Source organism: Pan paniscus, chromosome 2 (assembly GCF_029289425.2).
Source record: "Pan paniscus chromosome 2, NHGRI_mPanPan1-v2.0_pri, whole genome shotgun sequence".
Classification (NCBI taxonomy): Eukaryota; Metazoa; Chordata; class Mammalia; order Primates; family Hominidae; genus Pan; species Pan paniscus.
In genome coordinates this window covers 48985920-49011640 of record NC_085926.1, presented here as the reverse complement: position 1 = coordinate 49011640, position 25721 = coordinate 48985920, and the positions used below count along the sequence as shown (strand labels likewise).

The window sequence follows — 25721 nt, the reverse complement described above, 5'->3', positions numbered from 1 at the left end:
CACCCCTCCCTCTGCCTTGCATTTTACTTGTGATCCAGGTACTTCCTATTGAAGACAGTGGACCAGCACATGAAGCTGGCCTTCTCCAAGGTCTTGCGACAGACAAAGAAGAACCCCTCTAATCCCAAGGATAAAAGCACGAGTATCCGGTACTTGAAGGCCCTTGGAATACACCAGACTGGCCAGAAAGGTAGGGAAAGGAGGCAGGGATGGCAAAAACAGGTGCTACTTGTCCTGCCCTGTCCTGCCCTTGTGCCTGTGAGGCTAGTGATAAGTGTAAAGGTTGGGATTTGCTGGATAAAATTCTCCACTCCCTTCTCCCCAGCCAAAAATTCCAAACTTTCCTCCTAGAAGCAGAGAAGCCCCAGACAGAATAGCTGCCTCTTCCCTTAGTAGTCACTGCCCATGCCTCATACCTTCCCTCCCCCGACCCTGTATTTCCTAGTTGGGCTGGCTGAAAGCCTAAGGTTCCTGATCTGGGCCTGAGGTAAGGCAGTCTGATGCCAGGTCTGTGGTGGTGGGGATGTGTGTTTTATAGTTACAGATGACATGTATGCAGAACAGACGGAAAATCCAGAGAATCCATTGAGATGTCCCATCAAGCTCTATGATTTCTACCTCTTCAAATGGTGAGGCTTTATTATGACTTGCTGTCCATGTGTGCGCATGTGTGTGTATGCGTGTGCATGCTCACTTGTGTGATCACTTATCATAGGGGAGAGGCATTCTCTAGTCCCAAACCAAGTATTAAAAACACTTCCAGAAAGCTAAATTTAGAAGCAGCCTTGCTCTGGCTTTCCAAAGGTGTGTGATGTGCCTAGCACTGATAGAAAAAGGGGTCCCGGGTCCCTACAGTCACCTTTCATGAAAAGGGTATGAAGGTACAGAGAATCTACCTTCATCACATATTGAGCATGGCCCTGCTTCCTGACCTTGACCTTTTGTCACTGCCACCATTAATCTAGGTGAGACTCCTCTCAGCTTTTTCTCCCTTTTGCCCCTTCAATGGTTTCTCATTACATAGTAATTCTTTTATGGCAGACAACTCCTTTGATGCACTCCCCCTTGCTAACCTCATGTCTGTGGAGCTCTTAGTTCCCTAGCCACACTAGCTCCTCTCCACTCAAGGACATCATATTATGCCTCTTCTCAACTTAAACACAGCTTATCAGGGAAGCATTTCCAGATTCCCCACCTCTTTCCTGTGACTCTTTCCTCGGTAGCACTTATCACTGTTTTTTATTTTGTATTTGTTTAACTTTAATTGCTACCTGTGTCCCCTCCTATCTGTAAGCTCCATGGGTAGGAAATACTTTTCCTGCCCATTTTTTTAAATGTCAGCACCTAGTGCTGACCTGGCACTGGTAACCCTTGAATAAATCTTGAATGGATGGATGAATAACTGTTAGAGGATACAGCATGCCAAGTACTTAATAGAGGTACAGCACAGTTCGGGGGAGGGGAGTGAACCCAAGTTTAGGGCCCCAGTGTAATGGCCATCATTATTGGGTAGAAAACACAACATGAGGCTGGGCACCGTGGCTCACGCCTGTAATCCAAGCACTTTGGGAGGCCAAGGTGGGTGGATCACCTGAGGTCAGGAGTTCGAGACCAGCCTGGCCAACATGGAAAAACCCCATCTCTACTAAAAAATACAAAAATTAGCTGGGCTTGGTGGCTTGTGCCTATAGTTCCAGCTACTCCAGAGGCTGAGGCAGGAGAATCGCTTCAACCAAGGGGGCGGAGGTTGCAGTGAGCTGAGATCACCCCACTGCACTCCAGCCTGGAGACAAGATGCCATCTCAAAAAAAAAAAAAAAAAAAGCGCAAAGACTTGGAGATAGACGCTTTGAGCAGTGAAGCTGGCTTCAAGTAGGATAAGGATAGACTCACATGAGTCCATGAGAGCCCTAGGCTGGTGCAGTCAGTGATGGATCACAGCTGGTTTGTGGGAAGGAGGGGCAGAGGGGAAGTAACCCAACATTTGGGGGATTTGCAGTAGTCCCAAAGGAGGACCAGGATGTAGTGTGTGGTGGCTGCATGGAATTCAGTAGCTGTGCCACAATAACTTGTGGGGCCTTACTGTTTGCAGACAGCATCTGTCTAGGAAGTTCAAGGTGGGAGGGTTGAAGTTATATTGGTGGTACCCAACTTTTATCCACATATTCTTCAGCCCCCAGAGTGTGAAAGGCCGGAATGACACCTTTTACCTGACACCTGAGCCGGTGGTGGCCCCCAACAGCCCAATCTGGTACTCAGTCCAGCCTATCAGCAGAGAGCAGATGGGACAAATGCTGACGCGGATCCTGGTGATAAGAGAAATTCAGGAGGCCATCGCAGTGGCCAATGCAAGCACTATGCACTGAGATGCCTTGGCCATGGCACAAGAGAAACCAGCCAGGAAAAACCAGACAGACTTTCACACTAAAGAAGAGGCCTCCATTTTTTTTTCTTTTTTTTTATTGGTGTAGTTACGAAGCCTTTCAGGCTGCTTCTGTTTAAAATATAAAAGAAAACTTTGCCCCCTTTGCATCTTCATAAACCTGCTGCAGCAGACTCCTCAGCCGATGGTGGCTCTGGGTTTCCTTGAGTGTCGTATGTCCTAGAAAGTTGCTGGCTGACTCTTTTTTGTCTGGGGCCTGGGGAAAGGGCTTGGACTGTGAAAAGAAATGTGGCCCCTTTCCATCTTCAAGAGAGATGGAATTAATGATGGATGGACCCTGCAGGGAATCTCCCCAGCCGACTTCCACTGGGCTGACAGACTTTGCTGACCACAGGGGAACGATGTTCTTTTCTTTCTTCATGCTCAGACATAAACTTAGCATCTTAATGGAAGAAAAATGAGGGGAACTTCAATTATGATTTATTAAAGACAATTTCTATTACACCCTCCTTTATGACAAGTGACATTTTAGATGTAAAAGTAAAAACTTTACCATGCCTTTTTTTTTTTTTTTTTTGGCCTAACATTGAGGCCTTAAAACCTGAGGCTCCTGTGCCTGATGGAATTCTTGTAACATACACTTGTGTATCATATAAAGATACCACTCTGTTTCTCTTATGTATTCTTACTCTAGTTGTTTATTAAGAATGACAAGCACGTCTTTTCAACATGTTAGTGAACAACGTCTCTTTATTTTGGGGAGGAGCCCGGCGGGACAGTAGAAGTAAAGCCTTGCCTGTTAATTGAACTGGCCGAGGTCCTGCGGGGAGTGTGGGGTGGGACGTGAAGTGGCAGCTCCTCAGTGACAAGGCCACTATGTGCTATACGCATGCGCTGTTTCTTCAGCGCCAGCTCCGCCCCCGCCGCAGCGAGGCGGGTCGCTTCCGCCCGCGCGCACTACGCCCTGACGTCAGCGTCGCGCGCAGCGCAGTGACGAAATCGGCTGGTTTATATTGGCGCGGCCCAGACGGCAGAGGTCTCTGCGGCGCGGTCCTCGGAGACACGCGGCGGTGTCCTTTGTTGGCCATGGCCGACTACCTGATTAGTGGGGGCACGTCCTACGTGCCAGACGACGGACTCACAGCACAGCAGCTCTTCAACTGCGGAGACGGCCTCACCTACAAGTGCGGGCCTATGGGGCTCACCTGGGCGAAGAGAGGGGCGGCACCCTGGGGAAAAGGCCAGATGGGCGCTTCCGAGAGCCTTCTTGGGCGTGGGCGTGGGCGTGGGCGTGGGGGACAGGTTTCGGGAATTGGCCACCCACCTCCGGGGCTCACTTTGAGACATCTGGAGCGGTGCTTGGGGTACGGATAAGCATCTCAGTAGTGCTTGGAATCTCAGGCCGGAGATTCCATGCTCCAGACACATGGAATTGTCAGGGTGCCAGGAGCACTGATGACAGCTCGGTGGCAGAAAAGGTCCCCTGTACCCATTTCCACCTTGTGCTGTGCCTGTGACACACAGACTTTGTCAGTGCCGCTCTCTGCTCACATGCGTTACGGGTTGATTGATACATGGGGATGGAGTCTCATGTTGCCCTAAGCTGAGAGCTTTACTCCCAATTCACTCCCTTCCCTCGCAGTGACTTTCTCATTCTCCCTGGGTACATCGACTTCACTGCAGACCAGGTGGTGAGTACGATCAGGAATTGGGTCCTGAACATCAAGGTGAGCTAAGGTGCTACTGTCACCTGGTCTCTGGGCTAACTCACCAGATTGGGCTTGGGGGTGGATTTTATGGGATCATGTTGCTTGTTAGCATGCAGGTCATACAAAAGTGCCTTTTTGTGGGGGACTCAGTAACACCTTGAGGTGTAAGGGATGCTTTCCCACACTGGTTGACGTTTGTCTCCTCAGGACCTGACTTCTGCTCTGACCAAGAAAATCACTCTTAAGACCCCACTGGTTTCCTCTCCCATGGACACAGTCACAGAGGCTGGGATGGCCATAGCAATGGCGGTGAGCCCCATGGGGTGTGGGGGAAGGAGCAAGGACTCCATCGCCTTTCCCCAAAGGCATTCAATCCTGCTTCTTGTCACTTAGTAGTAGTCTCTTTTTATCCTGTAGCTTACAGGCGGTATTGGCTTCATCCACCACAACTGTACACCTGAATTCCAGGCCAATGAAGTTCGGAAAGTGAAGGTCAGAAGGGCAAGGATCATTAGCAAGCGCTCCTGGGAATTGCACTGAGGTGGGGTGGGGTGGGAGTAGGGGTTTATTCTATTAATTTAGTATTCTTTCTTCCCACCGTGGGGTTCAGTTACTGAGAAGACCCTGAGATTCTGTTTCTTAAAGCAGCAGCAATAGACCAGGTGTACAGTGCCTCCAGCCTACCCATGTCTCTAAGATGTGTTGGTGTGATTTGGTCTTGTGGCACTGCCAAAGGGATCAATAAGCAGAGACCCATGCTTCAGATCAAGAGCCTGATGAAAGTAGTTCAAAGATGCGATGCCCTTTCTCACCATCCCTTTCCAGAAATATGAACAGGGATTCATCACAGACCCTGTGGTCCTCAGCCCCAAGGATCGCGTGCGGGATGTTTTTGAGGCCAAGGCCCGGCATGGTTTCTGCGGTATCCCAATCACAGACACAGGCCGGATGGGGAGCCGCTTGGTGGGCATCATCTCCTCCAGGGACATTGATTTTCTCAAAGAGGAGGAACATGACTGTTTCTTGGAAGAGGTGGGTGCCACTGGCAGAGTAGATCCAAGCTCTAGCAGCCCAGGTTGAAGACAAGGGGCTTCTGTTGTCTAAGACATCTCTGATAGCCTCTCTCTGGGAAAGGAGTGTCAAACCAAGTTTCTGACTCCTTTATTGGGTTCCTGCATCCTTTCCCCACCAGAGGCTTTCAAACTGCCCAAATGCTTGCTAGTATTCATGCTTTGTTCTTTTAAACCCCTAAGGTAGGGGCAGTGCTTGAGGTCTGCCCTGATTTTCTTGCCATTGTTCCTGTGTTGTCCTCCTTATTCCATAGTGTAAGAGGGTGCTCCCTGTGCCATGTTGTCCTTTCTACTCATCCCTCACTCAATACCATACTGCTAAGAATTATTGGGATCCCTTGAGGAAGGGTGTTTTGGGTGTGAATGTATGAACGTGGTGGTCCATAGAACTTCACCCCTGTAATCTCAGTACTTTGGGAGGCTGAGGCAGGCAAATCATGAGGTTAGGAGTTTGAGACCAGCCTGGCCAACATGGTGAAACCCCGTCTCTACTAAAAATACAAAAAATTAGTTGGGTGTGGTGGCGCGTGCCTGTGATCTCAGCTACTTGGGAAGGAAAGAAAAGAGTTAACTGGTCATAGTCGATGACTGGCCCTTCTTCACATCTCACCTGCCACGTAGATAATGACAAAGAGGGAAGACTTGGTGGTAGCCCCTGCAGGCATCACACTGAAGGAGGCAAATGAAATTCTGCAGCGCAGCAAGAAGGGTAAGTCCTAGAGCTGGGAAAGGGCCTGGAACTAATGCCTAGGGTCCTGATTCATGTCCTGCCCTGACCACAGGAAAGTTGCCCATTGTAAATGAAGATGATGAGCTTGTGGCCATCATTGCCCGGACAGACCTGAAGAAGAATCGGGACTACCCACTAGCCTCCAAAGATGCCAAGAAACAGCTGCTGTGTGGGGCAGCCATTGGCACTCATGAGGATGACAAGTATAGGCTGGACTTGCTCGCCCAGGCTGGTGTGGATGTAGTGGTTTTGGTGAGCTGCTACACAGGTGGGTTGGGGCAATAGGGGCAGCTGCCACATCACAGTCTGAGACTTACTTCTTGTCCTAGGACTCTTCCCAGGGAAATTCCATCTTCCAGATCAATATGATCAAGTACATCAAAGACAAATACCCTAATCTCCAAGTCATTGGAGGCAATGGTAAGGCAAGATTGTGCCCTGAAGGATGTGTGGTGGGAGTGGGTAAGCTGGGCTCCCACCTTAACCTTCACATGAGCATTTTCCTTTCCTTCACCATAGTGGTCACTGCTGCCCAGGCCAAGAACCTCATTGATGCAGGTGTGGATGCCCTGCGGGTGGGCATGGGAAGTGGCTCCATCTGCATTACGCAGGAAGGTAAGAATATACTTTGATAGGGCCCACAGAGACCCCAGTTTCAGGCCCCATACACCTTGGAACCAAGCACTCTTATGGGGACAATAGAGCCCTCCAATGGGGGCAACCCTGGGGCCAAATTGGCCTCTTGGATGGGTGACATGGCTGGAAGCAAGACAAGGTCTTGTCATCCATCACCTGCCACTCCCTTGCCTAGCCTGGCCTTCTTGCTCCTGCTCTGCACCTTCTCTAAACTCTGGTCTGTTTGTTTTATTTAGTGGCTCCCAAGATCCCTCCAGACATAAAGTCCCACAGCCCCAAATGCCCTTCTACTGTCACGGGTTGCTATAGTAAGTCCAGCCCGGCCCACTGGCCCGGCCCAGCTGCCCACTGCCCGGCTGCTTGGTTGACGTAGCTGTAGCTCCCGGGGTTTGTGGTGCTGATGGGTGGGCAAGGCCAACTGATACACAGACCATGGTTTGGGGGTGGTGCTCAAGAACATAGCTCCCTCTTCCTTCTGGGGTGCTGATAGGGCAGGACCTTCTTCCCTAGGCAGGACCTTTTCTGCCCACATCTTCTGCAGTAGGCATAGCTCAGGGACCAACTCCTTTGTGTGGTCCTTGCTCTCCCACACAACCACTGCCTGCTCCACACAACCACAGCCTGCTCTCCTACACAACCACTGCCCTTATCTTGCCTGAGCTGCCCACCATTCAGGGAGGAAGGGCTGGGCCTGACCTCAGTGCCTCTGGGGACTAACTGCACGGTGACTCCTGCCCCATCTGATACCAGCTGGACGGGGGCTTTCCCGGCTGCTAAGACTGCATGTGCCTGAGGCTGCCCTGGGCACTGCACACATGCACGTGCACATGTGGGGGTGAGTAGAGGTCAGCACAGCTGTTTGTACTATTTAAGGCAGATGTGGCAGCAGCCATCCCAGACACGTCTGTTCCTCAGCCAAGCTGCAGTCCTGATGCAGATGTAGCCAAAAGCTCCTGGGTCCTAAATATGGCCACAGGGTCCACTGCCTGTCCCCATTAACCCTATCCACCCATGTGTTCCTCCATCTCAACAGTGCTGGCCTGTGGGCGGCCCCAAGCAACAGCAGTGTACAAGGTGTCAGAGTATGCACGGCGCTTTGGTGTTCCGGTCATTGCTGATGGAGGAATCCAAAATGTGGGTCATATTGCGAAAGCCTTGGCCCTTGGGGCCTCCACAGGTGAGGCCCAGTACCCATGAAGGCCAGTGGGACCCCTCCCTAGTGCTGCTTAGGCTCTAACCCAAGCACTCCATCTGTCCGCAGTCATGATGGGCTCTCTCCTGGCTGCCACCACTGAGGCCCCTGGTGAATACTTCTTTTCCGATGGGATCCGGCTAAAGAAATATCGCGGTATGGGTTCTCTCGATGCCATGGACAAGCACCTCAGCAGCCAGAACAGATATTTCAGGTGGGACAGGCAAGCCAGTTACCCCACCCTAATCCTGCACTGACAGTCTCATCTCTGCTGTGACCTTGCCCGTGTCTCTGCCTCTCCCTGCAGTGAAGCTGACAAAATCAAAGTGGCCCAGGGAGTGTCTGGTGCTGTGCAGGACAAAGGGTCAATCCACAAATTTGTCCCTTACCTGATTGCTGGCATCCAACACTCATGCCAGGACATTGGTGCCAAGAGCTTGACCCAAGTCCGGTGAGCTTGGGGAGCTGGGACATGGGTAGAGGGGCTGGTCCAGGGCCAGCTACCCACATTTGACCTCTGCCCTTCTTCAGAGCCATGATGTACTCTGGGGAGCTTAAGTTTGAGAAGAGAACGTCCTCAGCCCAGGTGGAAGGTGGCGTCCATAGCCTCCATTCGTAAGTCACCCTGTCCTTGGTGGGGCCTCTGCCATACCTCATGCCTCCTTTCTCCTGCCCTCACCTCACAGGTGGTCCTTCTGCCTGCAGGTATGAGAAGCGGCTTTTCTGAAAAGGGATCCAGCACACCTCCTCGGTTTTTTTTTCAATAAAAGTTTAGAAAGAAAAAAGTGATGCCTGATCTTTCAACAGACAGGTGGGGCTCTGTAGCTGCCACTACCACAGATGCACACAAAAACAGCACCCTCATTTCCAGGGGGAGCCTCAGGCCCCGAGATAAATGTGCTCCATGGACCTGGAAGCGGGTAGTTCCAGGTCCAAAAAGTTCCTCCTGAGGCTGCTCACAAAACAGCTGACTATAGCTATAGCTATGGCTCCTGGGGTTTCAGTCTCACACTGAGCATCTGACTCTGGCTCCCAAGGGGTCAAAGAACAAGCTCTGGGACTGGCATACACAGGGCATCCTGCTAGCCCATAGCTTGGCCATATAGGACCAGGTCAACACACATACATATTCCCTAACTTGAATTTCTCTCGGCCAGGCACATTGGCTCACGTCTGTAATCCCAGCACTTTGGGAGGCAGGTGGATCACTTGAGGTCAGGAGTTCGAGACCATCCTGGCCAACGTGGTGAAACCCTTTCTCTACTAAAAATACAAAAATTAGCTGGGCATGGTGATGCATACCTCTAGTCCCAGCTACTCAGGAGGCTGAGGCAGGAGAATCACTGAAACCCAGGAGGCGGAGGTTGCAGTGAGCTGAGACTGCGCCACTGCACTCCACCCTGGCGAAAGAGCAAGACTCGTCTCCAGAAAAAAAAAAAAAAAGCCCAGTGTAGTGGTAGGGGCCTCTAATTCCAGCTACTCAGGAGGCTGAGGCACAAGAATCGCTTGAATCCAGGAGGTGGAGGTTGTAGTGGGCCAAGATCACGCCACTGCACTGCAGCCCGGGCGACAGCGAGACTCCATCTCAAAAAAAGAAAAAAATCAGCGATTTTGTGAGAAAAGCCGTTGAGGTCCTCTCAAATCTGCATGTGAGCAAGTAGGTCTACAACAGGCAAACATACTGCTTCCCGACTTCTGAAAAGTCAAGGAATCCTAAGTAATCTAGATGAAAAAGTGACTCCTTGGTTTCTTCACATTCCCCTCCAAGAGCCCAGTGAGCCATCAGCTCCTGGCCAGCAACACACCTGATACAAAATGGGAGAAGTGTATAAATTATTATGTTGATAAGCAAGATTAAGTGCCAAAGGGTAGATAAGAGTGAAAGCATTGGGAAGCCTGGCAGAGTGCAGTCAGCAGGTCAGTTCCTGGCGGTTCATTGAGCAGCTTGGCCCAAAGATGTAAGTGAAGTCCCTCCTGGTGGAGGGATGAGAGCAGCTCCAGTTACTCGGCCTTCATGACACAGGAAGTTGAAGGTGGCACAGGCATTGGGCTGCAAAGAAAAGGCCAGCATCAGCCTGTCTAGCGCCAGGCCTGTGCTCCCCGCAGCATGCCCCAGTCCCGGGACTCACCGTGTCCTGCACTTCCACAGCAATGCCCCGCTGCCTCATGGCTTGAAGCACCTGGGACTGCAGCCTCTCGGTCCGGTCTCCAGTCCCCACCACCACGATCTCTAGGGAAGGGTGAGTGTGGCTAGTCTACAGTTCTGTTGAGAGGCTGCAGTGGGGGTCGCCTTTTGGGGCCCAGAACACCTCTGTTCTCCCTCCCCTCCCCCAGTACCTATCCGGGGCTCCAGCAACCAGAAGAGGGAAAAGCTCTCTTCGGTGATGTCCTGGTGGGATCCCACCTGTGCAGGGAGGAGGCACATTTAATACGACAAATCCACGCAGCCTCTCCCCACCTCCATCCACTACAGGAGGAGACAGAGGAAAGCCAAGTTTGCAGGGACCAAGCAGGGTGAGGGCCTGTGACTCTGGGCCTCAGTTTCCACACTGCGGGCCAGGACTCACGTTCCACTGCACCACCGAGTGCGGGAGCAGAGCGCAGGGGCCGAGCACGCGGTTTCCGTTTATCATGAAGCCGCGGCTGTTGTAGCTGTCGATGTACATTGCCTGAGCGGCCTCGCGTTGCAGCAGAGAGATGCGCGTCCGCTGATACAGCTCGTCATCCGCCGGCGAGAGCCGATGCCCTCGCCGCGGGGCCCTGCGGAGGTAAAGGGTCAGGGGCGCGGGGCCGGGCCGGGCAGCCCGAGAGGCTGGAAGGTGCTGGGCTGGCAGTCGCCGGCCCTAGGGGGCTGGATGGTCGAGGGCGCGGGGTCCAAGCTCACCAGGGAAGCTCAACGGGCGGACAGCGCAGCGAGGGTCGCGCTCGGTACAAGCTACGTAGCGCGAGAGCGGTGGCCATGGCTGACCAACGCGCGGCGAAGTCGTCACCGGCGCCGTTAGTCCCCGGGTTGGGAGGGCCCTGCGGAGCCTGACCCAGCGTGGCTGCAGCGCCCCCTGCGTCCCGGAGGGCACCGCACAGCTCGACCGGCCCAGCAGGCGAGTGTCCTCAGTCTTAGGAGGCCGAGTTCCCTGACCTCCGGCGCAGCTCCAGTGTCAGCACCTGCCGCCCTCCCCGCCCCGGGCCCTTGCCCATAGTCCCGGGGGAGTGGAACACCTGGCAGCGTGGCTGCCCTCAGGGCGTTGCCTGGGCCGCAGCCGCGGCCTGGCCCCCGGGCTCTCAGCTATTAAGCCGCGCTCCCGGGGCGGGGCGGCCGCCCACCTGGTCGCGTCCCGAACACCTGGCCAGGCGGTGGGTGCCAGACTTCTAGCCCCTAATTCCAGCCTCTGGGGCTTCGGGCACCGTGGGCGGGGCAGCCGGCTCAAGTTTCTTCGGCTAGACGCGGAAGCACGCCCCGCCCTAACCGTCACCCGCGCGACCGTTGGCCTCTCCGCAGCGCGCGGAGAGGGGCGTGGCCGAGCGTGGATTGGCTTCTCGGGTTCTCTAGGGGGCGTGGCCAGGTGGTTTCTCCTTAAAATGGCTCCAAGTCTGCAGGCAGCCAGAGCAAGCGGAAGGGCAAGCTGTGATAGTGTTTGGGTGGCTGTTCGGCTGGCCCAGACCAGGCCGAACCGGACCAGACTTGAAGTAGAAGCGCGTGGAGCATCACCTTGTCCTCGTTCACTCTGCTCGCGTCCTGGGAGTCCCCCGTCCTGATCCAAGTCAAGGGCCTACTGGCGCGAGAGTCGCTGGCCCCCGCGCGGGGTTTGAGCATCTCGGCACGCCGGCTCTGTCGTGGCCTCAGGGGAACATTGTCGCTTTCGCTACCCGCGGGGCCGGGCGAGCGGGAAGCTCGGCACAGTGGGAGCCTGGTGGTGGGTCTCCTGGGGCCGGTCGCAATGGGTTTCCGGGGGTCCCGCGGCTGCTCTGTGGACCCCTTCGGCCCCTGGTGCTCCGGGCGCTGGCAGCGTCACCGGACAAAGGCCACCGAGCGCGGGGGTGTCCCCGAGGTGGACGCGCGGGTTTACTTCCTCTCCGGCCCCACGGGCGCGCTTCCCTCCTGACGGATTCCGAAGCCCGCCCCACCACCGTCACCGCACCAGTGGCCCAGGCTTCGTGGGACCAACAGGGCTAATCCTGCCCCACGGATCTAATCCGGATCGGGACCCGGTCCCAGGGGAGGCCCCCACCTCCCCTTCTATTGTTCTGTGGCCCAGGTGAGCGTCTTGTTCCCTCTAGACTCGGTTTCACAACCTACTCCCGGGTCTTCCTCCTGGGACTGGGGATGGGCGGGTTCTGATGTGGCCCCAGGGCGAGTGACCTGGGGGCAGGAGCTCCCCCGCCCCCCGCCAATGGCTGGACAGCGGGCAACGGAATCCCAAAAGCAGCTGTTGTCTCCAGAGCATTCCAGCTGCGCTTGGATTTCGTCCCCTGCTCTCCTGCCTGAGCAGCGCCCTGGCCCAGATGGGGTGCCCCTGACCCCCAGACATACTTTACTGAGCTGCTTGGGTCTCAGTTCCTCTCAGTTGCGCCCTCAGGCTGGAGGTGATGGGTGTAGACGTGGGAGAGCCGAGGCTGGTGGCCATCTCTGGAACCCTGGGGAGCATTGACGAGGGAGGGTGGACCCAGGACCTCTGGGTAGGGCTGCAATGGTAGTGACTCCCCCAGGGCTGCCTCAGCCCGCATCTCGCTAAAGATAGCCCTCTTACTTCCTGGGGAAAAACCACCCCAACCGTCTTCGTGGATGAGAGTATCTGAAGTCCTCAGTTTGACTGAGGGTTCCCAACCCTGCTAAGCAGTTGTCTCCAGGTCATGCACCTTCAGAATGGAAAGCGCTTTGGAATGACACGATCACTCCCGTTGAGTGGGCACCCGAGAAGCCATCGGGAATGTCGTGTCCGCCCAGTGCTCTTTCGGCGCCTCCCAGCAGGGCCTCAGCCCTGGCCCAGAAAGGGACCTTGCCAAGCTTTTCCTGCCCCTGGGTTTCCCTGCTCTCCGGATTTCCCAACTCTCTCTACTGAGTTAGCTTCTCTATTAAAAGGAATGGGGGTGGGGTGGGGGGTGAGTATGTTACAGTGAAATGAAAACATTTGGGAACCTTTGTGGGAGAAAGAAAAAGACCTTTCCTATTGGTAGAGGAGCAAGATACTCCAACTGAGGCCTATTTTCTATTATGGTCGTATTATTTGGTTGGCCCGTAAATGGCTGTTGCCTAAAACAGGAAGCGTTAAGGATCGTTGTTAAAGCACACCAGGTTAAAGGAGTCACATTAAAAGCTGGTCATTCTGGGCCGGGCGCGGTGGCTCACGCCTGTAATCCCAGCACTTTGGGAGGCCGAGGTAGGCGGATCACCTGAGGTCGGGAGTTCGAGGCTTGACAAACATGGAGAAACCCCGTCTCTATTAAAAATACAAAAGTAGCCGGGCGTGGTGGCGCGTGCCTGTAATCCCAGCTACTTGGGAGACTGAGGCAGGATAATCACTTGAACCCGGGAGGGGGAGGTTGCGGTGAGCCAAGATCACACCACTGTACTCCAGCCTGGGCAACAGGAGCGAAACTCCGTCTCAAAAAAAAAAAAAAAAAAAAAAATCTGGTCATTCTGGAAGCCATCATGATGGTTGTGATTTCTCAGGTATCAAGAGAAGAAAACCGCCAATTGTATCAGAGTGCTTATTTATTGGGCATAAAGACCACCCAGGCTGGGTGCAGTGGCTGATGCCTGTAATCCCAGCACTTTCGGAGGCCGAGGCGGGCAGATCACGAGGTCAGGAGTTCGAGACCAGCCTGGCCAACATGGCGAAACCCCGTCTCTACTAAAAATACAAAAATTAGCCGGGCGTGGTGGCGGGCGCCCGTAATTCCAGCTACTCGGGAGGCTGAGGAGGAGAATCCTGTGAATCCTGGAGGTGGAGGCTGCAGTGAGCCGAGATCGTGCCACTGCACTCCAGCCTGGGAGACAAGAGCAAGACTCCGTCTCAAACAAACAAACAAAAAAACACCCATATCTCAAACGAGAAAATGCTTGCAAATAACCTGAAACCGCGGAACACTATTCTTTTTAAAACGAGTTGTTTTAAGTAGGTCGTGAAAGTGGCCTTAATGTTATACTGCCTTATTCCAGTGACGAATATTCATCATGTGTAAAATGGGAGAAATGAAATGTTATTAAAACAAACATGTGAGACTTCGATGAGAAGAGACGGTACCCGGTCTAAGCGCCCACCGGGTCGCGAGGATCCTTTTCCTGGTTAAGGCCTGGTCACAGCGAAAGAACCCTAGGCCCAGGGAGGGCCCCGAGATTTCAGATCCGGGGCCCGGCTGTGCAGGTGGACCACGCGGAAGGGGCGCTGGGGGCGGTAGGTCGAAAGCAGCCGACAGGGCTCCCACTGGCGCACCTGTCCACTTACGGGGACCACCGCCGCATCCCCGCCCCAGCTAGTCGGTCCTTTCCGGAAGTTCCACCTCCCTAAATTTTTTTCCGGTTCCGCTTACTCCTTCCGGTCACCATGGCGACTAGGCGCCTTGGGGTGGGGGAGACGCTGGGGGCCCTCAACGCGGCCCTGGGGCCAGGCGGTCCGGTGTGGATCAAGGAGACGCGCACCCGCCACCTGCGTTCCCGAGACTTTCTGGCACCGCACCGCGCGCTGCAGGCGCGCTTCGATGACGGCCAGGTGGGCGTGAGCCGGGCGGGGCCGTGCGGCCGGGAGATGGGCCCCGTGCCGTGGCCCTTTTACACGCCCGTTCTCCCGCAGGTTCCGGAGCATTTGCTCCATGCCCTCGCCTGCGTGCAGGGCCCCGGTGTGGCCCCGGTGCTGCGCTGCGCGCCGACCCCCGCGGGTCTGTCTCTCCAACTGCAGCGGTCCGCCGTCTTCGAGCGCGTCCTCAGCGCCGTGGCCGCCTATGCCACGCCCGCCTCGCCTGCCTCGCTGGGCCAGCGCGTCTTACTACACTGCCCAGCACTGCGCAGCTCCCCCTGCGCACTCCGCTTGAGCCAGCTGCGTACGGTGCTCGTGGCCGATCACCTGGCGCGAGCCCTGCGCGCTCACGGGTGAGCGGGGCCGCGGGGCCGCGGGGCCGGAATGGAGAAAGTGGGACTGCCGGGGACCTAGAGAGCGAGCGGCGCCGCCCGTGGGGACTGCGGCTGGAGGTGGGAAGTCGTGGCGAGCTGGACCAGGTGCTCAGGCTGAGGCGGCCGCCCTCCCTTCGCAGGGTGTGCGTGCGCCTAGTGCCAGCTGTGCGGGATCCGCACATGCTGACCTTCCTGCAGCAACTGCGGGTGGACTGGCCCGCTGCCTCGGAGAGAGCTTCCTCCCACACCCTGAGGAGCCACGCCCTTGAAGAACTTACCTCTGCTAATGACGGGAGGACACTGTCCCCTGGCATCCTAGGCAGACTGTGTCTGAAGGAGCTGGTGGAAGAACAGGGCCGCACAGCTGGCTATGACCCCAACCTGGACAACTGTCTGGGTAGGACCTGAAGCCTAGCAGGGCCAGAAAAGGCAGGAGGGGGTTAGGGGGACATCTCTGCTTCTTGTCAGTCTCAGCACCTGTCTGTTCTCTTTTCAGTGACTGAGGATCTCCTCTCTGTGCTGGCTGAGCTGCAAGAGGCTCTATGGCATTGGCCCAAGGACAGCCACCCAGGCCTGGTTAGTGACTCCCAGCCCTGTAGGTTCTCCCAAACCAAGTATACTGTACTTCCACAGTTATGATTGTTCTCCCTTAGGCTGGGGCCTCAGATACCGGTACAGGCGGCTGCCTGGTTGTACATGTTGTTAGCTGTGAGGAGGAGTTCCAGCAACAGAAGTTGGACCTGCTTTGGCAGAAGTTGGTTGACAAGGCTCCACTCAGACAGGTAGGTTAATGATGGTGGAGCTCCCCACCACCTAACCCCCAACCTCAGAGGGCCCTTGAAAACCCACCGAGGGGCTTGTTAGTTGACAGAAACCAACACTTGACCTTGTGGGAGTTGCTGGACTTGAGAGGGCATGTACAACAGGTGCAGAGGCTCTGGGGAAGGGGGGTCTGTAGACACATCCCAAGAACACTGAAGACCAGGTTGAGAAGGATGAACCATGCGTAGCCTGAGTGGCTGGGTAGAAGGAGGCACTCAACCTGGCAGTTCCAATTTGAGGGAGTCTGGGCTGAGTAGAGGCACCAGATTTGGGCTCCTCAAGGGACTTCCTGGAGAGTAGCGCCAACTAGGCTGAGCCCCTGACATCTTTCTGACAGAAGCACCTGATCTGTGGCCCTGTGAAAGTAGCTGGTGCACCTGGCACTCTGATGACTGCCCCTGAGTACTACGAGTGAGTGAGGCTGGGAGGAACACCAACTTAAGCCAGGGTAATGAGGGGGGACTCTTTACCCAGGACCCTGCCCACTGGCCTTCCTCTCTTCCAAACACAGGTTCCGGCATGCCCAGGTGTGCAAGGCCTCAGCACTGAAGCATGGTGGGGATCTGGCACAAGGTGTGCCTGGGAAACCCTGGCTATGTTCTGGGTTAGGGGCAGGTTTTTTGCATCCCTGCCCTTGCCTGCAGACTGACTGACCAACCCTCTACTCCCTCAGACCCAGCCTGGACAGAGATCTTTGGTGTTCTCTCTGTGGCCACCATCAAGTTTGAGATGCTGAGCACAGCCCCACAGAGTCAGGTGAGCCTGGGAGCCTGACAGGGCCAGTGTTGGGGCACAGGGTGTGGTGGCTGCCTTCTCTCTCTGCAGCTGTGCTTCTGTTCCCCAGCTCTTCCTGGCTCTGGCTGACAGCAGTATCTCCACGAAGGGCACAAAGAGTGGCACCTTTGTCATGTATAATTGTGCCCGTCTTGCCACACTCTTTGAGAGTTACAAGTGTAGTATGGAACAAGGTCTGTACCCCACTTTTCCTCCTGTGAGCAGTCTGGACTTCTCACTGCTACATGATGAGGTGAGTGTCCCTCCTGGTAGCTGGCACAAGGAGGCCTGGACTTCCCCTCCCAGCACCTTTCTCCCCCACAGGGTGAGTGGTTGTTGCTCTTCAACAGTATCCTCCCCTTTCCGGATCTGCTGAGCCGGACAGCAGTGCTGGACTGCACAGCCCCGGGGCTCCACATTGCTGTACGCACAGAGATGGTGAGGCATAGACAACCAGGACACTCTACACTCTATTCTTTATTCTGGCCTGGGGCACAAGAGCAAAGAGATGGGCCAGTGACTCAGTCTCTGTCTCTAGATATGCAAGTTCCTGGTACAGCTCAGCATGGATTTCAGCTCCTACTACAACCGGGTACACATCCTGGGGGTGAGCACACAGCAAAACGGGGTGGGACGTGCAGAGGGGTACAGGGTAAAGGCAAAGGAAGCAGAGGATGAGACCAGCAGGCCCTTTCTCTTTCAGGAGCCTCGACCACACCTCTTTGGTCAGATGTTCGTCCGCCTGCAGCTTCTGAGAGCTGTGCGTGAGGTGCTCCATACTGGCCTGGCTATGCTGGGTCTCCCTCCACTGAGCCACATCTAAGGCCACAGAGGCTCCAATACCTGGGAATGTTCACAAAGTCATCAACTGGAAAAAAAGCAAAAACTCACGGCCAAAATAAATTGGTACTGTTTGTTACAAAGTTCTGTCTTGTCATGGGGAGTGGGGCATATTCTTTTGGCAGCACTCCACTCACCTTCAGCTCCTGCACCGACATCAGGAACCCACGGCCACCACCTCCTCCCCTCAAGGCATGCTGAGCATGGGCACAAACAGCCCATCCCTGCTCCATGCTGTCTGTGAGCAGGCCCCATGCCCAGCACGCCAGCCACCGCAGGATACCTCAGTCGTACCAGTTGTAAACCTCAAGCCCCTGACCCCCAAGGGCACAACGGTGGCCAAACTCAGGGCTCACAGGCCAGCAGTCCATGTCAGCCACATCAGGCACATGGAATACAGTGCTATTCATGAAGGTGGGTTCACCATGCCCCAGACGCCAGAAGGTCAGCCGTTGATCAATGGAGGCTGAGACCATGATGCTTGGGCTTAGGATCTTGAGGCCTGTCACATGGGCAGCATGTGCACAGGGGACAGAGTATTCCTCTAGCACACGCAGCTGAGGTACCAGCCCAGCCTCTCCCACAGCCTCTTCTAGCTGTAGCATCTCCACAGCAAGCACGAAGACATGGAGGGATCCATCTTCACTGCCACTGGCCACGAGATGGTGGCCCTCACGGGTGGGCAAGGTGTGCAGGCTGTTGATACCACAGCTGTGGGCCTGGAGAGTCAGGGAGGGGGTGCCAAGCCCTGAAGGAAGAGGAAGAGGGTAGTTGTCAGGGCCCCGCCTGCCACATGTGTGAGGGCTATGTGACAGGCGAGGAGGGGCAGCCATGGTTGCACATTAGCTACTCACGGTAGGGAAGCCCAGGATCCACTGGAGGCTCCAGGACAGTGGATTCATGGTCTAGCATGGTGGTGAGATCCCAGAAGGCCAGGCTGCCATCAGTAGCTGCGCTGCACAGGAGGAGCCTCCTGAGAGCCAGGAAAAGACAGCCTGGTCAATAACAGAGATGAAGCTCAACAGGAACCCCCCCCCAACCCAGCCCATGCAGGACCATCATCCAGCCCCTCTCACCGCCTCTGGTTGGGTGCCTCGTGTGTAAAGGAGTGGACCTTGAGGACACATCGCTTATGGTGGAAGGTTTCAGCAAGGAGCTGCAGAATCCGCCCAGAATCCTGCAAAAGAAAGAGCCTGGGGGGCGGGGGGTGGCCCAGTTCAGAACGCATCCTAGCCAACCTTACTTCCTTTGTCTCCTGTCCCACTGGGCCCTATGCTCTCACCTTACGGCCCCATCACTACAGGCTGCAGCCACAAGGGGGCCAAGGCTGGGCTGGTCAAGTTCACACACAGCAAGGGACATGTACCTGCAGAGACAACATGCAGCTGTCAGGTGGAGCCTGCAAGCCTGGGAGCATCTGCATGACCCATACCACACCCTGCCCAGGAGCATATATTACCTGGTCTCTGGGTCTACCTTAACCATCCGATGCCGATTGCGTTGCCGGTCCCAATACTCATCTAGCCGGTGGGACGAAAGGTGCATGACATGGCAGGCGAGGCGGCTTGGGGTGCTGGGGTCCGGAGTAACCATGATGCTGAAGCAGTGCATCTCAGCCCGCCCCCCGGCAGACACCACATGGGCAGTCAGGCCTGGCTGAGGATCCTGAGGGCCACCTGGGGTGCCAATGCCCCACACAGCCACAGCACGTACCGAGGAGATATGGTTACAAACAGCTGTGAGTGCGTGGGCTGAGCCTGTGGTTGTAGGGAGTGCTAGGACACAGACAGTAGTGTCCTCACTACATGTGATCACAATGTCAGTCAAGTCGGGCCCCTCACTGCCAGGCTCCAGGTCATCAGGCTGCATGAAGCTGGGCACTCCATATTCAGGCCCCAGGGTAATGGTGCCCACACGCTTTACACAAGTGATCTCACGGCCATGCAGACCCTCCCGGAGAATCACGTGTGGCCGGGTGCAGCCACCCAGAGCCCTGTACAGCATGACATCCCCATCCTTGAGGTAAGCAAAGGCCATGGCTGCCTCAGTATCAGAGAATGCCCACGAACGGTGCCCTCCACCACAGTTGACGATGTGCAGCTTCTCGTGTGACCGAGGGTTCCACACCACAAACTCATTGGCATGGAAACCCAGGATAACCATGCTCCCATCGGGCACTATACGGAGCCCAGCTAGCCAGTTCATGCCTCGACAGGACTTCTGCCTTAGGACTGGCTGGAGCTGGCCGTCTCGTACAAACAGCTGGTAGTAGGCGCCATCACGCCCTGTGGTATACACATAGCCACCATGGCATGTGACAGAGGTCACACCCTGCTTCCCGTGCAGAGAGGGCAGGGTAGACACTGGGCCCAACCCAGTGAAAGCATTCCCACCCCCACTACTACCACTACCCACTACAGGTGCCCCAGCACCAGCCCCAGCCTTGCCTCCCACCCCAGGGTCCTTGAGCAGACCTGGTCTGGAGGGGAATAGCAGCACAGAGCCCCGGCGGTCACCACACACCAGGAAGTCACCTGGGGGTAGGAAGGCACTGCATGTGTGCCATCTCTGCTTGCTTGGGGGCAGCAGGTACCGACAACGTTCCTTGACAAAGATGGCCTTGCCAGAGGGTGCGGCTGAGATCTCTAGGCAAGCTACTACCCCGCCAGGGCCCGATGCCAGCAACAGGAGCTCCTCATAACCACGCAGGGCCCAGCTCAAGCTGTGCACCTTCCCAGGAAACAGGGTCTGGTCCACAGCAGCAGTTGGAGTGTTGATGGGGACAACCTTGACACGACCTTCCCCATTGGCCATAGCACACAATCCGAAGCCCTCGGGACCAGGAGCTGCCTCCAGCAGGCAGTAGGACTGGAAATGTTTATCCTCTAGCAGCTGCTCCCAGCACTTGACCTCGACGTCATAGAGATACAGGGCCCCTGTATCAGTCACTGCCAGCAGTCGCCAAGAGCCAGCCAGAGTCACAGCCTTGAGTGTACCTGGCCTACTACGGGACTTGAAGCAGAGAGCCGAGACCCCCAATCCCCGGTACCCACGCCCTACCAAGTGCCACAGCCGAATGCCTGAGTCATCACCCCCAGTGATCACCCAGGCCTGCCTCTCATGGGCAGCTATGGCCCGGATCCCACGTCCCTGGTGTCCCCGAAAGGCCTGGAGGATCTCACCTTCATGGCTCCACACCAAGCAGACACAATCCTCTCCTGCACTGATAAGGTAATTCTCTAGAAGCTTGACCTGCCACACACGGGCGCTGTGCCCAAAGCAGTGCCCAATATTCTGCACCCGACCCCCAGGCACTCGCAGGTCGCCCACCTTCCAGATACGAACGCTTCGGTCTTCTGAAGCTGTAGCCAGCAATCCCTTGCTTTCCAGGTATGACATGCTGAAGATGATGCCCACATGCCCACTGATTCGTCGGTCAGGTGCTACAGGTTTGTTGTCTGCTAAGGCAGTTGCTGGGTACCAGACCAAGAGCTGGTTGGAAACAGCACCTGCCACTATGGTCAGCTCCTTCCAGGCGTCTCCAATCAGGCAAGCTGAAGAGAGGGTGCACCTGTCTGTGCAGGGCACCTCTTGCAGGATGCACCCTACTACAGGGTCATATAGCACCACTGAGTTGTGGCCCAGGGCCAAGGCTATATTTCCCTCAAGCCAGCGTGCATCCCAAATCCAGTCAGACATGTTCCACAGGCCAGAGCGCCAAAGCTCCCGGAAGTGGCCCTGTCCCCAGCTAATTTTCACAACTCGGAGTCCCTTGCTTCCAAACACAGCCACCATGGCCTCCAAGTCAAGGTCTCCATTAGGCTCTGGCCGTACCCGGAAGCCATGGATAAGATAGTGGCCAAGCAGGTTCTGCACTCGCTTTATCATCCGCAGATGCCCACCAAAGTCCAAGCTGTACACCAGGACATCGGGACCCTCACCTAGACAGAGGCAAAGAGCCATGTCAGAGCTAGGTACCTAACTCTGATGACCCACAGGGAAGAGATGGGGATCAGGGAAACTTCTCAGCATGTAGCCTATGAATGCATCAGGACACACAATCCTGCAGCTTGAATCTTAGAAAATCCTTGGTCTCGGCCGGGTGCGGTGGCTCACGCCTGTAATCTGGGCACTTTGGAAAGCCAAAGCCAGACTCTGTCTCAAAAGAAAAAAAAAAAAGAAAATCCTTGGTCTCGGCCAGGCACGGTGGCTCACGCCTGTAATCCTAGCACTTTGGGAAGCCCAGGCGGATGAATCACCTGAGGTCAGGGGTTCAGGACTAGCCTGGCCAACAAGGTGAAAACCCCATCTCTACTAAAAAATTAGCCAGGTGTGGTGGCACGTGCCTGTAATCCCAGCTACTCAGGAGGCTGAGGCAGGAGAATCGCGTGAACCCAGCGGGTGGAGGTTGCAGTGAGCCAAGATCATACCACTTCACTCCAGCCTGGGCGAAAGACTCAAAAAAAAAAAAAGAAAAAAGAAAATCCTTGGTCTCAGCTTCAGCTGGACTTTCAGTGCTGACTTTGTGCTTCCCTCATCAGTCATTCTTTTTTTTTTTTGAGACAGAGTCTCATTCTGTCGCTGAGGCTGGAGTGCAGTGGCACCGTGCAGCTCACTGCAACCTCCATCTCCTGGGTTCAAGCAACTCTCCTGCCTCAGCCTCCCAAGTAGCTGGAATTACAGGCGCCCACCACCACACCTGGCTAGTTTTTTTTTTTTTTTTTGAGACGGAGTCTCGCTCTGTAGCCCAGGCTGGAGTGCAGTGGCACGATCTCAGCTCACTGCAAGTTCCACCTCCCGGGTTCAGGCCATTCTCCTGCCTCAGCCTCCCGAGTAGCTGGGACTACAGGGGCCTGCCCCCATGCCCGGCTAATTTTTTGTATTTTTAATAGAGACAGGGTTTCACCGTGTTAGCCAGGATGATCTCGATCTCCTGACCTCCTGATCTGCCCGCCTCAGCCTCCCAAAGTGCTGGGATTATAGGCGTGAGCCACCAAGCCCGACCAGTTTTTATATTTTTAGCAGAGACAGGGTTTCACCATGTTGGCCACACTGGTCTCGAACTCCTGACCTCAGGTGATCCACCCACCTTGGCCTCCCAAAGTGCCGGGATTACAGGCGTGAGCCATTGTGCCCGGCCCCCTCATCAGTCACTCTTTTTTTTTTTGAGACAAAGTCTCACTCTGCCGCCCAAGCTGGAGTGCTGTGGCGCGATCTTGGCTCACTACAAGCTCCGCCTCCCAGGTTTACGCCATCCTCCTGCCTCAGCCTCCCAAGTAGCTGGGACTACAGGCACCCGCCACCATGCCCGGCTAATTTTTTGTATTTTTAGTAGAGACGGGGTTTCACTCTGTTAGCCAGGATGGTCTCGATCTCCTGACCTCATGATCCGCCCACCTCGGCCTCCCAAAGTGCTGGGAATACAGCGTGAGCCACCGCGCCCAGCCTCATCAGTCACGCTTGATGTTCAGTTCAACCACAAATTTCTCAAACTCAGAGCCTCCTCCTCACCTCACTTTTTTTTTTAATTTAAAAAAAAATAGAGATGGGGCCTGGTACAGTGGCTCACACCTATAATCCCAGCACTTTGGAAGGCAGGAGGCTCGCTTAAGCCCAGGAGTTTGAGACCAGCCTGGGCAACAGGGCAAAACTCCACCTCTAAAAAAATTATACAAATGAGCTGGGCATAATGGCACATGCCTGTAGTCCCAGCTACTTGGGAGGCTGAGGTGAGAAGATCTCTTGAGCCCAAGAGGTGGAAGTTGCAGTGACCTGAGATTGCACCACTGCACTCCACCCTGAGCAATAGAGCAAGACTCTGTCTCAAAAAAAAAAAAAAAGTAAAATAAAATGAGAAGGATTTTGACAATGCAAAAAGAGAATAAAAGATGTAAAATGAGAAAGTCTAATCCAGTGGTTCCCCACAGGGGGCAACTTTCCCCACAGGAGACATCTAGCAATAGCTGGAGACACTTACGGCTGTCTCCAGGGGTTGTGCTACTGGCAAGTAAGGCCAGGGATGATGCTAAACATCCTACAATGCACAAACAGCACTCCAACAAAGAATTATCTGGTCTAAAAGGTCAATAGAGGCAAGATTGAGAAAACCCCGGTCTAATCTAACAAGACTGGGTGAGTGTAAGGGGAGGCCAACTTGAGGACACAATATTTAGAGTTAGGATTCAAGGATAAGCAGCAGTTAGCCAGAGGAAAGGAGGCGGAAGAGGGGGACTGGGAAATGTTGGGGCGGGGGGGTGGGGAGCAATGGGAGGGTTTGCAGCTTTCTTGGTGGAGAAAACAGCATGTATGATTGCCCTGAGATGGGCAAGAGCATTGAATATGGTGGATGGAACAGGAAATGAAGAGCTCAGGAAGAGGCTAGAGAGGCCGGGTATGGTGGCTCATGCCTATAATTCCAGCAATTTGGGGGGCTCAAGTGAGGCAGGCGAATCACTTGAGGTCAGGAGTTTGAGACCAGCCTGGCCAACATGGTGAAGCCCTATCTCTACTAAAAATACAACAACTAGCTGGGCATGGTGGTGGGCACCTGTAATCCCAGCTACTCCGGAGGCTGAGGCAGGAGAATCACTTGAACCTGGGAGGCGGAGGTTGCAGGGAGCCGAGACCGTGCCACTGCACTCCAGCCTGGGTGACAGAGGAAGACTGTCTCAAAAACAAACAAACAAACAAACAAAAAAACACACACACAGAATTGTAGCTATATAAAAGTCACTTTGGAAGCCACAGAAGTAGGTGAATTCACTTGCAGAGCTTCTTAAACTGCATTTCCCAAGTTATTCCCCACCTTAAAACCCTTCAATAGGTTCTCCCCACTGCCCTTAGGGATAAAGTCAGATCAAGGCCTGAAACAATGTGGCCTCTGCTCGCTTGTCCAGCCTCCTTTCCTCCCAGACTCCATTCCTGCTCTAACTTCACAAGAATTCCCTCCTTCCCCCAAAATGACAGATTCTTCCAGCCTCAAGGCCTTTGGCATGCTTACCCTCTTGCCAGGAACTCACCCCTTTTCCTAGTTCACTCTTGTGGTTCTTTGAGTTTCTGCTTCGTTGTTCCCCCTCAAGGAGCCTTAGGAGTTTAGCTGGCGGTAGGAACTCCGCGCTCCAAGAACCCCCACACCAGATCAAAACTGGATCATCCCCACCCCATACACACACCCTCTTAGGACTGGTGGCAACTTACTCAAGGCCTGACCGCCAAGGCCCTGCCTCAGGACCCTTATACAACTCAGCAGCACCAACATGGGTCATTAGTGGCTTCATGTAATGACTGTTCGAGACCAGCCTGGACTCTGACACCTCAGGTCCCAGGCCTCGCCTGTCCTTTGCGACCCGGTTCTCCTTGGAGGGACCTCCACACCTGATTTCCTGGACCTCAACCATCTCAGGAGGGGGTCTCAGCCCCTGCTTCCCCGGGCATCGCCCCCTACTCGGAAAGGTCTTATCCGCCGTTTTCCGCGACGCCACCCTCCTCAGAGGATCTTCACCCCCACCTTAGGGGGAAGAGACTCATCCCGCCCTCGAGAGGCCACACCCTTGCCCTCTCCCGGCCCCGCCTTCCCCAAGAGGCCACACCCCCTGAGGGGCCTCCTCCTCCTCCTCCTCCTCCTCCTCCTCCTCCTCCTCCTCCACCTCCACCTCCCGGCTCCCCGTCTCCTTCGGAGAGGCCAAGCCCCCGCCCATCTCCTAGAAGGGAGCACACCCCCTCAACCCTCCGCTCCCGGGCCTCCGCCTCCGCCTCCGCGCGGCCGCGTTCCCCTGCACCTTCCCGCGGTTCCACCCGCCCTTTCCACGCGGGCTGAAGTTTATGAAGCGCCGCGGCGGCCACATCAGCTTTGTCTCTCGGGCCCCGCCCTCCTCAGGTTGGCCCTCGTCCCCGCCATCTCCGGGGCTCCCTTCCCACCTCCGATCGGCCTCAACCTGCTGCCCGTCCTTCTCCTCAGGGCACCCCTTTTGTCCCTGTGGCACCGCCCCTGGGAGGCGCTGTTTCTTCCCCCCTTTCCACCAGGCGTGCCACAAGCCAAGCCTCACCCGCCAACAGCCGGTCCCCCACGCACTCCAGACCCGTCACTGGGAGGAGTATAAGCTCCGAGGTTGCCCGCGGCCAAACGTAGTCCTCGAGAGCGTCCATGTCGATCCTCGGGGTTCTGAGGCAGCCACGGCTAAGAAGGGAGCTGAACTCTCGCGAGAACGAGCCTTCCCAGCGCGCCGCGCTGCCCATCAACAGCGCCCTCAGCTACAGGTAGCAGAGACGAGGGCGCCCGCGGCGGTTGTCCAATGACGACCCTTCGTCCCACGCAATCCAGCTCATCATTGGCGGGGCCCGCGGAGGGGCATCCCGCCCCTCGCCCCCTCACGTGACGCTTGCGGGGCGCTCCCAGCTGCCAGCCCGCTGCACCTAGCGCGGACTCTGTTCCGCCAACCCGGAGTTTGTCGGGCCCGGCGGC

General features: G+C 55.6%; 5 protein-coding genes and 1 non-coding gene across 24 annotated transcripts in view; 4 read left to right on the top strand and 2 right to left on the bottom strand.

Moving 5' to 3' along the window:
* The window catches only part of QRICH1 (glutamine rich 1), a 64393-nt gene extending 61281 nt beyond the window's left edge, over positions 1-3112 (top strand). For all 6 annotated transcript variants that reach the window (XM_003818385.7, XM_003818386.8, XM_055109926.3 and 3 more), the window contains 3 exons: positions 39-190; positions 539-629; positions 2173-3112. In XM_003818385.7, the coding sequence (XP_003818433.1) occupies positions 39-190; positions 539-629; positions 2173-2365 (436 nt within the window). In that variant the 3' untranslated portion in view covers positions 2366-3112. The remainder of the gene's footprint in view (positions 1-38; positions 191-538; positions 630-2172) is intronic.
* Positions 3113-3343: 231 nt separating this feature from the next.
* Positions 3344-9526, top strand: IMPDH2 (inosine monophosphate dehydrogenase 2). Of its 4 annotated transcripts, XM_063602346.1 has the most exons (15): positions 3396-3566; positions 4025-4073; positions 4299-4400; positions 4509-4583; positions 4917-5123; positions 5783-5870; positions 5944-6143; positions 6221-6311; positions 6411-6506; positions 6764-6835; positions 7561-7704; positions 7789-7933; positions 8027-8170; positions 8251-8334; positions 8425-9526. In XM_063602346.1, exons 1-15 carry the CDS (start codon positions 3469-3471, stop codon positions 8444-8446), a joined length of 1617 nt encoding a protein of 538 aa, XP_063458416.1. In that variant the 5' UTR covers positions 3396-3468; the 3' UTR covers positions 8447-9526. The 4 variants fall into 4 exon arrangements, with proteins under 4 accessions (XP_008969928.2, XP_008969929.2, XP_063458416.1 ...); XM_008971680.4 differs by lacking the exon at positions 6764-6835 and having other exon boundaries at positions 3344-3566; XM_063602347.1 differs by lacking the exon at positions 4509-4583.
* Positions 9527-9535: 9 nt separating this feature from the next.
* NDUFAF3 (NADH:ubiquinone oxidoreductase complex assembly factor 3) lies at positions 9536-11329 on the bottom strand. Of its 2 annotated transcripts, none has more exons than XM_003818390.7 (5): positions 10604-11329; positions 10287-10479; positions 10057-10123; positions 9849-9949; positions 9536-9769 (listed from the first exon to the last, which is right to left on the bottom strand). In XM_003818390.7, the coding sequence occupies exons 1-5, from the start codon at positions 10678-10680 to the stop codon at positions 9653-9655; spliced, it is 555 nt and encodes a 184-aa protein (XP_003818438.1). In that variant the 5' UTR covers positions 10681-11329; the 3' UTR covers positions 9536-9652. The 2 variants fall into 2 exon arrangements, with proteins under 2 accessions (XP_003818438.1, XP_008969931.1); XM_008971683.5 differs by having other exon boundaries at positions 11041-11302.
* A 415-nt stretch (positions 11330-11744) lies between these two features.
* On the top strand, positions 11745-17343 carry DALRD3 (DALR anticodon binding domain containing 3). 7 transcript variants are annotated; one of them, XM_055109931.1, is made up of 13 exons: positions 11745-11972; positions 13388-14426; positions 14508-14803; positions 14965-15221; positions 15321-15400; positions 15478-15606; positions 15984-16057; positions 16158-16219; positions 16320-16402; positions 16491-16673; positions 16745-16858; positions 16959-17027; positions 17124-17343. In XM_055109931.1, the coding sequence occupies exons 2-13, from the start codon at positions 14262-14264 to the stop codon at positions 17241-17243; spliced, it is 1632 nt and encodes a 543-aa protein (XP_054965906.1). In that variant the 5' UTR covers positions 11745-11972; positions 13388-14261; the 3' UTR covers positions 17244-17343. The 7 variants fall into 7 exon arrangements, with proteins under 7 accessions (XP_054965906.1, XP_054965905.1, XP_054965908.1 ...); XM_034956394.2 differs by having other exon boundaries at positions 11843-11972; positions 16771-16858; XM_055109930.2 differs by having other exon boundaries at positions 16959-17343.
* On the top strand, positions 12124-12187 carry MIR191 (microRNA mir-191). The gene has a single exon (NR_163090.1). It is a non-coding gene; the product is annotated as a microRNA mir-191 (primary transcript).
* Positions 16878-25610, bottom strand: WDR6 (WD repeat domain 6). Of its 4 annotated transcripts, none has more exons than XM_008971690.4 (6): positions 25306-25569; positions 18720-21201; positions 18543-18626; positions 18337-18453; positions 18115-18233; positions 16878-18008 (listed from the first exon to the last, which is right to left on the bottom strand). In XM_008971690.4, the coding sequence occupies exons 1-6, from the start codon at positions 25493-25495 to the stop codon at positions 17545-17547; spliced, it is 3456 nt and encodes a 1151-aa protein (XP_008969938.2). In that variant the 5' UTR covers positions 25496-25569; the 3' UTR covers positions 16878-17544. The 4 variants fall into 4 exon arrangements, 3 of the variants coding, with proteins under 3 accessions (XP_008969938.2, XP_054965900.1, XP_054965899.1); XM_055109925.2 differs by lacking the exon at positions 25306-25569 and adding an exon at positions 23808-23905; XM_055109924.2 differs by lacking the exon at positions 25306-25569 and adding an exon at positions 23808-23900 and having other exon boundaries at positions 18720-21415.
* Between the last annotated feature and the right edge of the window lie 111 nt (positions 25611-25721).